At 44.7% G+C, this 13,933-nt stretch overlaps 1 protein-coding gene across 6 annotated transcripts in view; it reads right to left on the bottom strand.

Moving 5' to 3' along the window:
- LOC148017328 (uncharacterized) overlaps positions 1-13,933 on the bottom strand; it is a 111,005-nt gene that overhangs the window by 19,744 nt on the left and 77,328 nt on the right. For 5 of the 6 annotated variants that reach the window (XM_087663446.1, XM_087663447.1, XM_087663451.1 and 2 more), the window contains exons 18-19: positions 3,474-3,587; positions 3,308-3,359 (exon numbers count right to left, since the gene is read on the bottom strand). In XM_087663446.1, coding sequence (XP_087519572.1) covers positions 3,308-3,359; positions 3,474-3,587 — 166 coding nt within the window. The remainder of the gene's footprint in view (positions 1-3,307; positions 3,360-3,473; positions 3,588-13,933) is intronic. The other variant, XM_087663450.1, reaches the window with a different exon arrangement.

The raw sequence follows: 13,933 nt of genomic DNA, 5'->3' as shown, positions 1-13,933 counted from the left end.
GGCCAAGTATGTTGCAGCCATTGAGGCTTGCGAGGAGGCCATTTGGTTGGGTCGTTTGGTTGCTGACCTTAGTATTGATGCTATCCCTACACTGCATTCGGATTTTATGAGTGCTATTCAATTAGCCAAGAATCCGGTCTTCCATGCGAAGACGAAACACATTGAGGTGAGGTATCACTTCATACGTGGGGTCGTTGAGGACAAGTCTCTTGACCTTGTCAAAATCTCGACTGACCAGAATCCGGCAGATCTGCTCACAAAAAGCCTCTCTTTTGAGCGCTTTGCCTTTCTCAGGAGGTTGATGGGTGTGGGATGAGATGACGTCTTTTCTCATCCTGTTGTACATGTGCACATGTTGTACTATCTTTTTTTTTTTTTCACTCCTCACTAGGACAGATTCGCCTTTGAGTGGGAGGTTGTTGGGGGTAAAAGCGCCTTCGCCTAGCCGCCTGTGTATTACTACACTAACAGTCACCGCCATTGCACACTGCAGGTGGCGGGCGCCCGTCACCGTCACTTTATTCTTTATTCTTTATTCTTTTAGTGATAGTTTGAATAAAGGAAGGCTCGGTCACACATTGTGACTATTGGAGTTCCCATTTCTTGTCTCTCTCTTTCTTGCTCTTGCTCTCTTGCCATAGCTCTCGAGTACAAGCTTCGATCCTTCTCACCTTTCACCTAGAAACAATCGCTTGACCTGTTGTTGCATGCCCCTAACCTGTCAACTTCCTGGAAGCTATGAATGTGACATTTCTTCACACAAAGGAGCTGACGCTGACACACATAGACTTTGGGAAGCGCACACACCTTAGCCACAGCTCTGATACTAGTTTGAAGGGGAAGAGTGCACAATGGGAGTGTGAGACGAGTGGAGCAGTAGTGTTGTGAGAGAGAGAGAGAGAGAGAGAGAGAGAGAATGCAGAGATGAGTGTACCAAATTGCAATGGTGCACAAAGAATGAAGAATATACTACTTTTGCAAAGCCACTATCTTCTTGTAATCCTTTGGAGGTGCCCCTTCTTACTAGAGAAGCACTTCCATTTCCTCTCATCACCCCTCTCTCCAACTAGAAGAGTTGTCTCATAGCTGCTTTGAGCTCGAGTAGGCAATCTCCCCTACAGCCTAAGAGCATATTCATGCTCCAGCAACATGAAGGTGATATGCTGAAAGCTACCGGATCCAATGAGGCCTAAGCCCTCAAGGCCTTGGCCATGCCATCAAACTCAAGAGGGGAGCTCGAGAAGCACCATCTCCACCAAACATGCTTCAAGAAGGGCAGCCTGCATGTTGCGAAGTTGGTCTCGAAGGGACACTACTCAGAGAAGAAAGGACTAAATGGAATCCATCCGCTCAACTAGATGGTCTAGAGCTGACCATAGGGCATGACAGCCCTATGGGTGATGGAGCCTCGTGCAAGGAGGAGGGGTAGAAGGAAGCGGGCAAGACGGGCAAGGGAAGGAGGAGGAGGAGGAAAAGCAGGAGATGCGGCGAGGCACAAGTGGGGCTGGCGAATGGCGACACAAGGGGAGATGGAGGACCTGGAGAAGATGGAGAAGGGGAGGGGAGGAGCAAAGGAGGGCGCGGCCGGGGATGAAGACGGTATATCTTCTTCATTGTCATCTTCATCTTGAGTGTTGTCTTCTTCATCAGCTTCTTCATTTTTCTCTATGATGAGGAACACAAAATCAAAGAGGACCCTCTCTGCAGCTGAAAAAGCAAAAAAGCAAGTGTGTAGATGATCAGATCAGCAAAAACACAGGTTACCACAGTCCAAGAAGAAGGTCCAGTGCAAAAGCACAAGATCCAGGAGATCAAGAGCAACAGGCAACAGCAAGTCCAGGCTTGGCAACAGTAGTTCCAGTCCAAACGACAGTAAGCCAGCCCAAAGCACAGGTAAGGACTCCTGGACAGAGCAGGAAAATAGGTTGTCTGCCCCAACCAGAGGGTAGGAAAGATGCCCCTCTACAAATAAGGGTAGGAAAGAGAAAAATGCAAGGTAGAACAGCTCCAGGACAGGAAAACGCAGCAGTTGGAGACCTGAAATCAAGTCAGTACAGCAGAAAAAAGCACCAGAAGCAGCAAGCTACTTGTCTAATACCATGTGAGAATGAGCAAATGACCGGAAGCAAGAAAACACAAGTTGAATACTGAGAGAATGAGCAGTGAGAGAAGAACACAAGAACTCAGAATGAATCAAATCCGGGTGATGAAATCAGTAACTCAAAGCATGAGAATGATCAGTACAAACCACACGAGTAACAGCACATGTGATGGCCAGTAGCGCCTCCAGTCTCCCTCTCACCTCTCACAAACAGGATGCACTGATGAGACGAATGAGTAGAGAAGAAGAGCCATATAAATATGTTATGGAGTGCCACCATAGAGAAATTGGGTTGGCCATATGAAATGAACCAACCAGCCCCAAAAGGTGCCACCCAGCTGCCCAAAGAGCACCCTGCTTAATGTGCCCTAGCACCCACGAAATGCACACAGCTACCACCACCTGGACAGATAATGGCATGGACTCATGCATGCAAATTAGGGACAGGAGGGACTAGATAATTAATGCCAAGTGAGCAGGAGTAGAGTGCTAACCATCAGGCATGGAGGACCAGGTCCAGAAAAAGGGCCATTTCTTCAGATATTTAGGTAGGAGTATCAGTGCAGATTGGATGCCTGGATGCTTCTAGCATGCACATCCATGACAGGTTAACAGCAGGTCAGAGCATTGCATAGCAGCTCCATTTGGCTGGAAGGCTGAGATCTAGCAGATGGACAGGGCAGGACCACACCAGTGCTCTTCAGAGCCTAGGTGGCAGAGCAGCAGATCTATGCAACACTTTCCAAGTGCAGGAAAGTACTCTTCCCATCTGGATCTTTTACACCATTTGTACACTTTGTTACTGATGTACATTACCATATACTTCAGAATGTAGGAGAGCACTCTTCCCACCTGGCTCTATTCCAATATTTGTATAATTTATAACTGCTGCACAAAACAGGGCTATTTCAAGTCTATTTGGACCGTGACAGAGCCCACATGATATTCAGATTTTGGCATACTTCATTACCTACATTACTTCTCAAAGACATTAGTTGGACATGTATTGCCACTTCACTAGATTGTACAAAGCCACAGAAAGGCACAAAAGCTTCACATAAGCCATTGGTCTTTTAAAAAAGTATTATTTCCACTACTGTAAAGAAAATGCACCATCTCATGATTGTGCCAAGAAATGCAGTACTGTATATCTATAAAGTGAACAGATAATATAGTGTGAGAGTAATTGAAAATGATGTACTTTACCAAGAGAATGATCAGATGGGTTGATGTTGTTCATCAAGTTGACAATTAACTCCTGTGAAGAGAAAAACTGGATCAGCCTTGCCCCTTAAATTTAAACTCATTCTGAAAACCAGTTATACAGTTACAGCCTCCAAGTCCAACTCCACAAGCAACCAAGTTTACGAACCTGTTGAATAGTTGTCTGATTGAACAAATTTTGCAGCTGTGGAATCACAGTTGAAGCACTTAGTCCAGAAGATAACGGTATTGTGGCCAACTGAGAAGAAACAGGAGGAAGAGCCTGTGATCACTAACACAAGATGTCATGACATGGAAGTATATTGAAAAGATATACAGTAGCTTTGAAATTGAAGCACATGTCTACAACTCAAAGATATTGTGTCTCATCTTGCATTTAAATGATTCAACACCTAGATGCATGTGGACAACTCATCTGAATAGGTCTGTTGTATATTTAGGGTAGTTTAGTTAGTACACTTTACTGCATTGACACAAATGAATTGTCCTTGTATGGCTCCTCAATGCTAATAAGAACGCTTCCTTGGTTACTGAGAAATTTGCCATTAATTAGATTTCTAAATTACTGGTTTTCTGAACTGCTTTCAGGAAATGGCACCAGGGACTGCTAGCTTTGCAAATGAGGATGTCAATCCCATTGTGACAAACAACTCCAACAAACAATTGCTTTTGATGTTGGGTCATGGATCTGTTAAGAGGATGGATCTATAAGAGGTGGTTTCACAAGACTAACAAGACTAACATAAATATTTGACATTCCGTTCTAGATGCTTCATGCTGAGCAAGTTGCCCCCAAACTTCACATTTGCCAATCCCCTCCCCCTCATGAGCTGTGCTGCCACCTCCACACCCCTTCATTCCCCTCTTGTCACAACCCATTTCTCCTACCCCTTGTCACCTCACACATGCCTGCTGTCACTACTCACTGCGCCTGCAGACCCGCCTGCTAGTCCACCTGCTGTGCCTTCCATGTGCCTGCTGCGCTGCAGTCGCTAGTGGCCCGCCTGCTGTGACTGCAGCACTGCCTGTGCGTAAGCCCACTCTCCACAAGAAAAATCGTGCGACCAAGCCTCACCTGGATAACGATGGATTCACTAGAATCCAACATCACCACAGTAGGCACCAAGCCATCCCTCAGCAGCCCCAAAACAGGAATGGGCACTTTGGGAGGGGCTATTTCCCAACAGTGCAACCAACCACAAAACCACTTACCCCACACTCTTATCTCCTCCTTGACCCCTGCCCCTCCCCCTCCCCGGCACCCCTATCCACCAGGAGGTGCCAAGTTTCACACCCTAGTGTCTTCTCACCAACAAAGCAGACCCTTTCATCGCTAGGAAGCTCCAGATCATCATTAACAGCTTGTGCGTTCCTCCAACATGCCCAGCTCTTCCACATGAGTGGAACCATTGTGGGCCCCAAATGTACATGAGTTGTGCGTCATGGGGGTTTCTGTTAGCCAGCCTACGTTAGTGATGTCAGTCTGTCATCTCGTGGTTGTGAGCTCCTGCCAAAGTCTAATAAAGACATAGGAGCTCTGGCAATTTAGGTGCATTTTCTTTAGTTGTCAGCCTCTTGTGTGCATTCCTAGGCCAGTTTCTGCTTTCCACAGTCATCTAGGATTTTCTTCGGGCCTCCCCTATTGTCTTTGGCATTTTTTTTAAGTGACCAGCATTTATTGCTGGTCGACCAGCATTTATGGCCCCTATAGGTGCAAGTCGGCCAGATTTTGTCTTCTTGCTATTTATAGCCACACCCCCCACTTGATAGACACACACACTCTTCAATCTTCAGTCTTCTATTTGCAAGTACATACTCCATGCATGGTGTTGCCATTGACATCAGCCTGATCTGGTGCCCTCACTGATACTTTGGCCTACGTGTAAAGACTGATCAATCCATCCCCATTGTATAAGCATTCTTCTTCAATTAGTGCAGTATTCTTCCTTCATCTTCTGCTCTCTCACTCTCTCTCTCTTTTTTTTTCCTTTTTCGTAAAAGGTAATTGTATTAATTACGAAAAAAAGGTACAAGTTTACATGATTACAAGATACACGAGGGCTCTAAGCCAACGGTGTAAAATCCCAGTACGAAGCCACGAAAAAGTTACACGAGTCATGGCAAAGACGCAGAGGAAATTGCCATATGCTAGGGAAGTAAGTCCTCCAAAGGGAGCAAGTCCAACTGCTGAATGAGATCCATCTGCCAATGCAAGAGACCTTTAAGCCTGGCAATGTGTCTCGGTACATTAGAGGCCGAATCAAAAAGAAACGCATTCCGAGTGGTCCAATTGTGCCAGCATCCCCAGTATCGAAAAAAGTGGAATAAGATCTTCATATGCAACTGTGGCGTTGTGGGGTATTTTGGGCGCACAAAAACCCAATCGAAAGGGGTTAGTGAGAACCCCACCACTGCGCGCCAAACCTGTGACAAGAGCGACCAGATATTCTTAGCGAGCGGGCAAGAAATAAATCGATGTCGGGCCGATTCCATAGTAGTGGTACAGAAGAAACAATTGCCGTTCGAGATTCGACGCTTGGAAAGGGCCGAGGCAAGAGGAAGACCACCAATCATCACCCGCCAAAGAAAGACCTTACATTTGAAAGGTGTCTTATTCAACCAGCCCTCCATCACAATTGCCTTCCACCATGACTGAGATTTCCGCAATCCCCATACAGTATTAGCTTTAACACCCAGCCACTGATGATCTTTAATCGGAAGATGATACACTTGATTAGCAGAGGCCTTTTCCATACTCAATCGACCTGCAAGGGCCCAATCCTGCCAAGGACGATCCACAGCAAAGGCAGGAAAGGGCTGCCTACTCTAAAGTACTAACAAAAGCTGTTCCCATAAATCACGGTATCCACGCGGGATTCTGAAAAGTCTCCTGGCAGTATGAAACGATGTGAAGACATTACGATTGGCAAAGGTGGCATCCACCACTGAAGTCACACCCAAACGGGCCATGCGGTTAAATTTTCGTCTAAGCTCATGTTTGTCTTCCCATGAAAGTAATCTCAAGACTGCCAACAATTCCAGTTGAAAAGAGTTAGTATGCAAGCGGTCCTCCGCTGGATGCCAACGCACTTTTTGGAGCACCACTTTCCAGGAGCCGACCAAATGCAGTAACAGAGCGGAGGACGGACCGGAAAACCGAGAGTCTGCATTAAGGGCATGCCACCAGGAGCTCCGAAGTTGAGTATTGCCATGCCGAAGCCCGCTGTCCTCAAGAAAATAACGGATTATAATGGCCCATGGGTGATGATCCACACACATGGCGCCAAAAAGAGACCAACGAAGTGCCAGCATATGAGTTTCGGCATCCAAAATAGCCCCACCACCCAAGCGTTTGGGGATACATGTATGTGACCACGAAATCCACGAAATACCTGCGTGCAATGAATCCTTCTTCCATAACATGAAACGAATGGGGCGAGTGAGAGCCTTCAAAGTAGTAGGAGTCCACGGCAGCAATGGCAAGAAATATGTGAGCATTGGCAGCATAATTGTCTCAGCCACTTTGAGGCGGACATGGAAGGGCCACGCTTGCGACTTCCAATACATAAACTTAGCTGCCAGTTTCTGCGAAATCCACTCCAGTAGTTGCTTTGGCCGAACATCAACACCCAACGGGTACCCAAGATGCCTGACAATGGAACCACGGGGAACCACCTAACCATGCCAGCCCAATGACTGTAAATCAGACTTCGTGCAACTGAGAATGGCTGATTTGAAGGCATTGATATGAAGACCAAAAGCATGACCAAAGAGCATCCAAACATCTAATGCCTTGCAAATGTTGTCCTTGTCCGCACGTAAAATCATAAAGCTATTATCAGCCAAAGATTGGCTAATGAAGTGCTTTCCAAAGGAAAAGGCAATCCGGCCAGCTGAGTAGAAGCTGCCATTGAAGATAACATTGAAAAAACTGGGTGGGTCGCCAGGGCAAAGAAGAGAGGACTCAAAGGGCAACCCTGTCTCACCGAGTGTGCAAGGACAAATGGCTCTGTAACACCACCATTGAGCATAACTCACGAAGAAGCCGCAGCACTAATGGTGTAGATCAATTGGGACATCCGAATACCAAAACCCATAGCAAACATAAGTTTTGCAATGAAAGACCAGTCTAAATAGTCAACAGCCTTTTCGAGATCCAATTGAATCAATACCACTTCCTGGCCGGAGTGCCTTGCATAGTCAATAGCCATTTGCACATTTAAGATATTATGCAGAATGTTGCGGCCCTTAATGAAACCATATTGAAGAGGATGCACAATACCTGGAAGGTGCTTGTGGAGCCAATTCGCCAGCACTTTGGAAAAGATTTTATACATCGAACCCATCAAAGAAATTAGTCTCCAATGTTGCAACATTGACGGCGAAGGAACCTTTGGAAGCAGTTTGATAAGGCCTTCTTTCCATGAGGAAGGCATGACCCTTGTTTCCCAAACCTACTAAAACATAGCCGCCAATGGCTTCACCAGTTGGGTAGCCGAGCTCTCAAAGAATTCATTGGTGAGACCATCCCAACCAGGACTTTTATCCTTAGGCAGGTGTAACAAAACATCCATAACCTCCTCCTCACAAATATCTGCCTCCAACGTAGTTTGCATATTAAGTGAAACCTGATGGCGGACCAGATCATAGAAGACTAAGCATGCATGCGTAACCTGGACAGAAGGCGACGGAGAAAAACCAAGAAGATCCAGAAAATAATTCCTGCACATATTGACAATGATCTGCGGATCAATGACCATTCGACCTTCTGAATCCTGGAGTCTAGTCATATTTTCTCGAGCAAGAGAAACATGCAAGGCGCGAAAGAACTTATGAGTCTGACAAGCACTATCTTGCAAATTGTCAATCAAGTTGTGCAATTTGGCCTGCTAATAAGATTTCAACTGAAATTCTTTAATAAGATCAGCCAAACGCATCGCCAGTGACAACAGAAATTCATCATCTGGGGTGTCCACCAGCAGCGAACAAACCAACGCCAATAAGTCCTCCGCTGCGTGTCGACACCGCCGACAAATAGAGGCATGATGGATCCCATACTGCCGAGCAACCCACTGTACATTAGAGAGCAATCGTTCAAAGGAAGCCGAGCCCTCAGAGGCGAAGTCCAATAAAAACCTCTCAATCAATTGCTACATATAGCCCTGAAAGATTAGATCCTTCAAATAAGACGAGTTGAAGCGTAAAGGGAGTCTATCCAGCAACTGCATAAAAGGTGCAATGGGTTGTGCAAGTATCTCAAGCTGGAGAGGGAGATGGTCCGACAAGGCATATTGCTGCAAGACTTTCATTTTCAGCATCTCAGGAAGAAAACCATCATCTTGCATGATATACATTCCGTCCAACCGCGACCATGTAGTTGCATATTGTGAGGAATGAAAAGTAAACCCTGTAGAAAAAGGGTGGAGCCAAGACCATAGATCTTGCTTGAGTATCTCAAGAGCATCCATCACCCGACTTTCCGGAGCATCCATCATCGAATGCCCTGAAGTGGACTGAGAAGAGTCAATACACACATTGAAATCCCCCATCAAAAAACCCCTTCCGCCAAGTGACATGTAGCTCTGCAAAGTCTTCCAAAGATCCCGTCGGGATGAAGGGTCATTCAGAGCATAGAGGCCCAGCAACCATAAGATCTCTCCTTCAAATAAAACTTCGATTACCACAAAGCGGCCCTGTACATCATTTTTAATAAGAACAGGCTGGTATTTCTCATGGACAATCATAAGCACGCCAGAATAGTGCATAGCATGTGTCCCTGCATAAAACAAGTGAAACCCATGGCAATCCACAACTTTTCCTGCTTCACCGTGACTCTTATACTCAACTGCACACAAGACATCCCACTGATTCTCATGCAAGACAGTCCACATGGCATGTTACTTATGGCGAGAACAAATGCCTCGCACATTCCACGTGGCTATCTTCATATATCTTCAAAAAGAAAATCAGGAACGAGACACCGCTTGCCTCGATTTAACCTTTTCTGCTAGAATGTCAAGGATACCTTCATCCAGAAAATCAGCTAACACTGCAAAAGAATTCTGACGGCCCGCTTTAGAGGTAGATGGAATATCCACTACCTTGGGAGTGAAACGGGGATAACAACGATCCCAGAGTGTAATCACATTACCTCTAGTATCAAACACCAACTTAGCAGGTGGGCCCTTTGGACTATCTGTATATACTTTCCTCGTAGACTGATTACGGGGAGCAGAAGGAACCATAGTACGCGCAACATGCTGTGAAGAGAACATTTCCTTCCTGCGCATATACGTGCGCACGGAATTCTTTCTTTGTGACATGCCTCTAGCTAATCATTGCTATGGGAATCCAAACCCAAGACCTGTTGTTTACCTTTATCCAAAACATTAGGTGGCTGGGTGGCCTCCTGTGACAGAGCATCAAGCACCATGTCCTCCATAGGCAGCACAACCTTTGAAGGCATGGCTATGATCCTTTTGACTTAGTTGCCATCTCCTCGGTTCAATGTCTTCTACACCAACCTTATCACATCGAGGATCTGCGAGACACTTACAAAAGGATCTTTCACTGCTTGCCTTGGAGCATGAAGAGTGACTCAAAGAGGTTGGAGCCAGTGGTTCTAGCTCCACCAAGGCATTTATTGCAAGTAGAGGGAAGAAGAAGGTGCAGGCCAAGAATAAGAAGCAAGAGGACAAGAAGGATGAGAAGAAGGAGAAGACGCCCAAGTACCCACACTATGGGAAGGGCACTCATCCGGAGGAGAAGTGTTGGCAAAAGTAACTCCATTTGAAGTCAAAGGAGAAGGATTCAAAGGATACAAAGGCTGCCCGTGCAACAACAGAGTCGGTATTTGTACATGTATTTGCCGAGGAGGATACAACTCTTGCTTCTTCCGCTCACGAGAAGCCTTGGCTCGTTGACAGTGGGGCCTCTTTTCACATGGCCTACAGACAGGATTGGCTTCGGGACTTGAGTGTTGGAGGGGGCATAGTCACCATTGGTGACAACTCTACCGTTCCCACTTGAGGAGTGGAGACTATTCCTTTATTCCCAAACAAGCAATCTTCTTCAACCAAAGTTCTCTATGTATCGGATTTAGATTTTATCCTCTTGCCTGTTCATGGTCTTACATAGCTTGGTGCTCGCATGGTCTATACACAGGATGTCATGATAGTGAAGGATGAATCTACAGGTGTCATTCTTTGGACACGATCCTAGGAGGGTGGGCTTTACACACTCAAAGCCTTAGCCATGAGGTCCACCCACAAGCTTGTGCTTCTTTAGCATCCTCGTTATGGTCATCTCAACTTTGATGCTATTCGATGGGCTTCTCAAAAGAAGATGGAGGGACTTTTTAATTTCCCTCCTATTCACACTTTGTGCCCTAGTTGTTTGAGGGGCAAGCAGCATAGGCAACCACATCCTCAAGTTACCACTAGGAGGGCTTCTACCCCACTTGAGTTGGTTCACACCAACCTTTGCGGACCTATGGGCACGGCCTCTCTTGGGAAGGCTAAGTATTTGATGTTGATTATAGACGACTTCAGTTGTTATAAGTGGCCTTATTCTCAGGAATACAAGAGCAACGCGTACTCCTGTTTCTACAAGTGAAAGGTATTTGTAGAGACACAAACAACTTTCAAATTGCGTGGCATACGAGCAAATCATGGTGGAGAGTTTACTTCTAACCTCTTTTCTCAATTTTGCAAGGATCAAGACATTCACATTTGAACACACATTTGAAGAATGGTGTGGTGGAGCATGCAAATCGGTTGATGCTCGAAATGGCCTGATCGATGTTGAAGCCTCACGGTCTTCCTCATACCCTTTGGGGTGAGGCAATGGCTACCACAGCTCACGTCTACAACCGCTCCCTAACTTCTATGTTACAAGACATGACTTCTTATGAGGCTTTCTTTGGTCAAAAGCACTCTATATCTCATTTCTGCATCTTTGGATGTGATGTTTTTGTCCATATGGACAACGAGAAGAGAAAGACGAAGCTTGACTCAAAATCTAGGAAGCTCATTTTCGTGGGCTATAGCACTACCAAGAAGGGCTATAAACTCTACAACCCAATAGCATGGAAGCTTGAGGTGAGCAAGGGTGTGATCTTCGATGAGGATGCGACCTCTGAGGATCCTATTGATGGTTCTCTTACAGGTGATTCTTCGTCATCGACTGACCCTCCCATCCTCACTTCCTCTACTTCCTTCCATCAAAAATGGTTTATTATTTAAACATGGCAAAGTGTGTGTACCCACTAATGAGGACATCAGCAAGAACATCTTATAAGTATGTCACACCACATCTAATGTGGAAGTCAAGACATCCTAGCATATATAGAACTTTGGCCTTGGTTTGCCAATATTTCTACTACACACACATGTAAGGCTTTGGTTGAGTCTTGTATACGTTACATTCTCTATAAATCCCTGATAAAAAGTGAAGCAAATCAAGGGCATGAGAAATCTCAATCATGATTAACTATTCAATGAAAATGGCTTGATTTACTTCAACAAAGACGACTCTTAAAAGCCATGAGTTGGCTAGTCTCTTTGTCAAGTATCTTTATAAACCTTGGCAAAGTCTTCCAAAAATTGAAGACCGCATTGTCTATGTTGTCTACAAAACATCCTTAAACCAATAGGCAGTCCAAAGAAACAAATTAGACCAAGGAGGGTCTACTACATGCATATGTCTCCCATCAACAATCTAATTGGGCAAACTGAAAAAACATATAAAACCGTGAAGGATATAGAGGATATGCTAATGTGTACATGTCTTAGGTAGACAATCTAATGAGAAGCGTAATCTTTTGTTAGTAGTTGTGTGCTTGGTGTGGTCATCTTCTACCTGTGAGCCTTAACCTAAGTCAGACAAGAGCATTAGGAGCTCTAATATTGTCTTTGTCTATCATTTTATGTGCTCTAGGCACTTTAGATGGAGGGTACATTAGTGCATTTCTTTTTGGGCACTTTTGGCCATTTTTATGGTAGAATCTTCCAGAACATGGAGGGCCTTGCCACAAACTCAAGGAATTTATACCGAAGTCTCCATTTTCTCTTTTGACCAAGTCAATCTCTTATGAAATTTGGAATATCTTGTTGTTCTTCATAACTTGTAACCTTTAAATCCAATTTGCCTCTCGATTCCACAACCAAGGAAGCCCAAATTGAGTCTTCTAAAGTTGTGTATAAATCGGCCCTATAGTAGACCTCTAGAGTCTCACTAAATATTGGAATAATGTGAAATGAAATACAGCAAGGGGACGCCAAAATTTTTGGGACCAATTAGGTCTCAGCTCGTTTCAATTTCTTGAAGGCATTCTAGCCCAAAGTGTTAATTTATTGAATTTGGGACTCCATCATTTTATCTTATGAATGTATCTCTTACTATAAATCAGTGTTATTCAGGGTACCACTACCCTTCTATAAAAAGGAAAGCTAGTTTCATCCAGTGCTTAACCAAGCACCTGTGGGGATCTACATGCAAGGCTATCCAACCCACCTGTATCAACTGCCTCCAATCACTCGAGTGGCCATACAACTTGCTAATAAAGCATTGCCTAGTGGGCCATCCTACACCCTTTCAGCACATGCGCCTCACACTAGCCAAGCACCTACACTAGAGCCTACACTAGAGCCAACACTTGGAGTCACCATGTCACACACATCATTCCCACATGTAGCACCTAATCAATCACAAGCCTACACCATGCCACCCAATTATCAAATATCTCACTCACCCTTCCATTCTTCCACTATGGCCAAGCATATATTTAATGACAAGACTTCCTTCATTGAGTTGAACTACACAACTCGATTAAAATCTAAAGTAGCATATTTTGGACTCACAAGATTTGTGGGACATTATTCAAGGGTTCAAATCACAACCTAAACCTTGTTCATCCTCATGCATGATGGTCCACTTTTGGAATAGCACAAATGCCAAAGCTAGTGTCCCGAGTCTCATGACAAAGAATTATGACATTTTGACTATACATTTTTGGGCACATTTAGCCAGCTGCTGTGTGTTTGTAATTATATCCAATGTATCAATGTTCACCATGAGCTCCAAGAGTTCAAGATTGTTGAGAGGGATGGCTTGACAATCCAGTTGGCTGAGTATGGGTATTTACTCAACGAATTTGCCATCACTAGCCCATCAAGTCAAATGGTGACCAAGTCATTTTGTTCATGAATAAGTTGCTGCCTAAACATTTCAATTTGCTATAGCAAATCATCTCATAGCCCCAATTGCCCACATTCTATGAATTTGAATGACACTAATTACAGTATGCAAGGTTGTTTCGATCAGGTTCACAAGAAAACTCATGTTGCCAACTTCAAAGGAGACACTTATTTCCAACCCTCAAAAAGGGAAGCCGAAAAGTGGGAAGAATAACAATAAGAACCAATTGGTTAGTGAAGAGCAAAGTACCTTCCCCTTCCCTCGCCCCCCCCCCCCCCCCCAAAAAAAAACAAAAAAGTGGATTAAAGCTAGGTTGGTAAAATATCCTCAAGAAAAATAGGTATTGCTAATATTGCCAAAAGACCAATCACTTAGAGACAAATCTTATTCGAAGACCAAAGACGGAATCAC

Source organism: Lygodium microphyllum, chromosome 22 (genome assembly GCF_053477565.2).
Source record: "Lygodium microphyllum isolate KBCC chromosome 22, Lygodium_microphyllum_v1.1.10, whole genome shotgun sequence".
NCBI classification, from domain to species: Eukaryota; Viridiplantae; Streptophyta; class Polypodiopsida; order Schizaeales; family Lygodiaceae; genus Lygodium; species Lygodium microphyllum.
The sequence above is the reverse complement of the archived record's forward strand: the minus strand, read 5'-3'. Positions and strand labels throughout refer to the sequence as shown.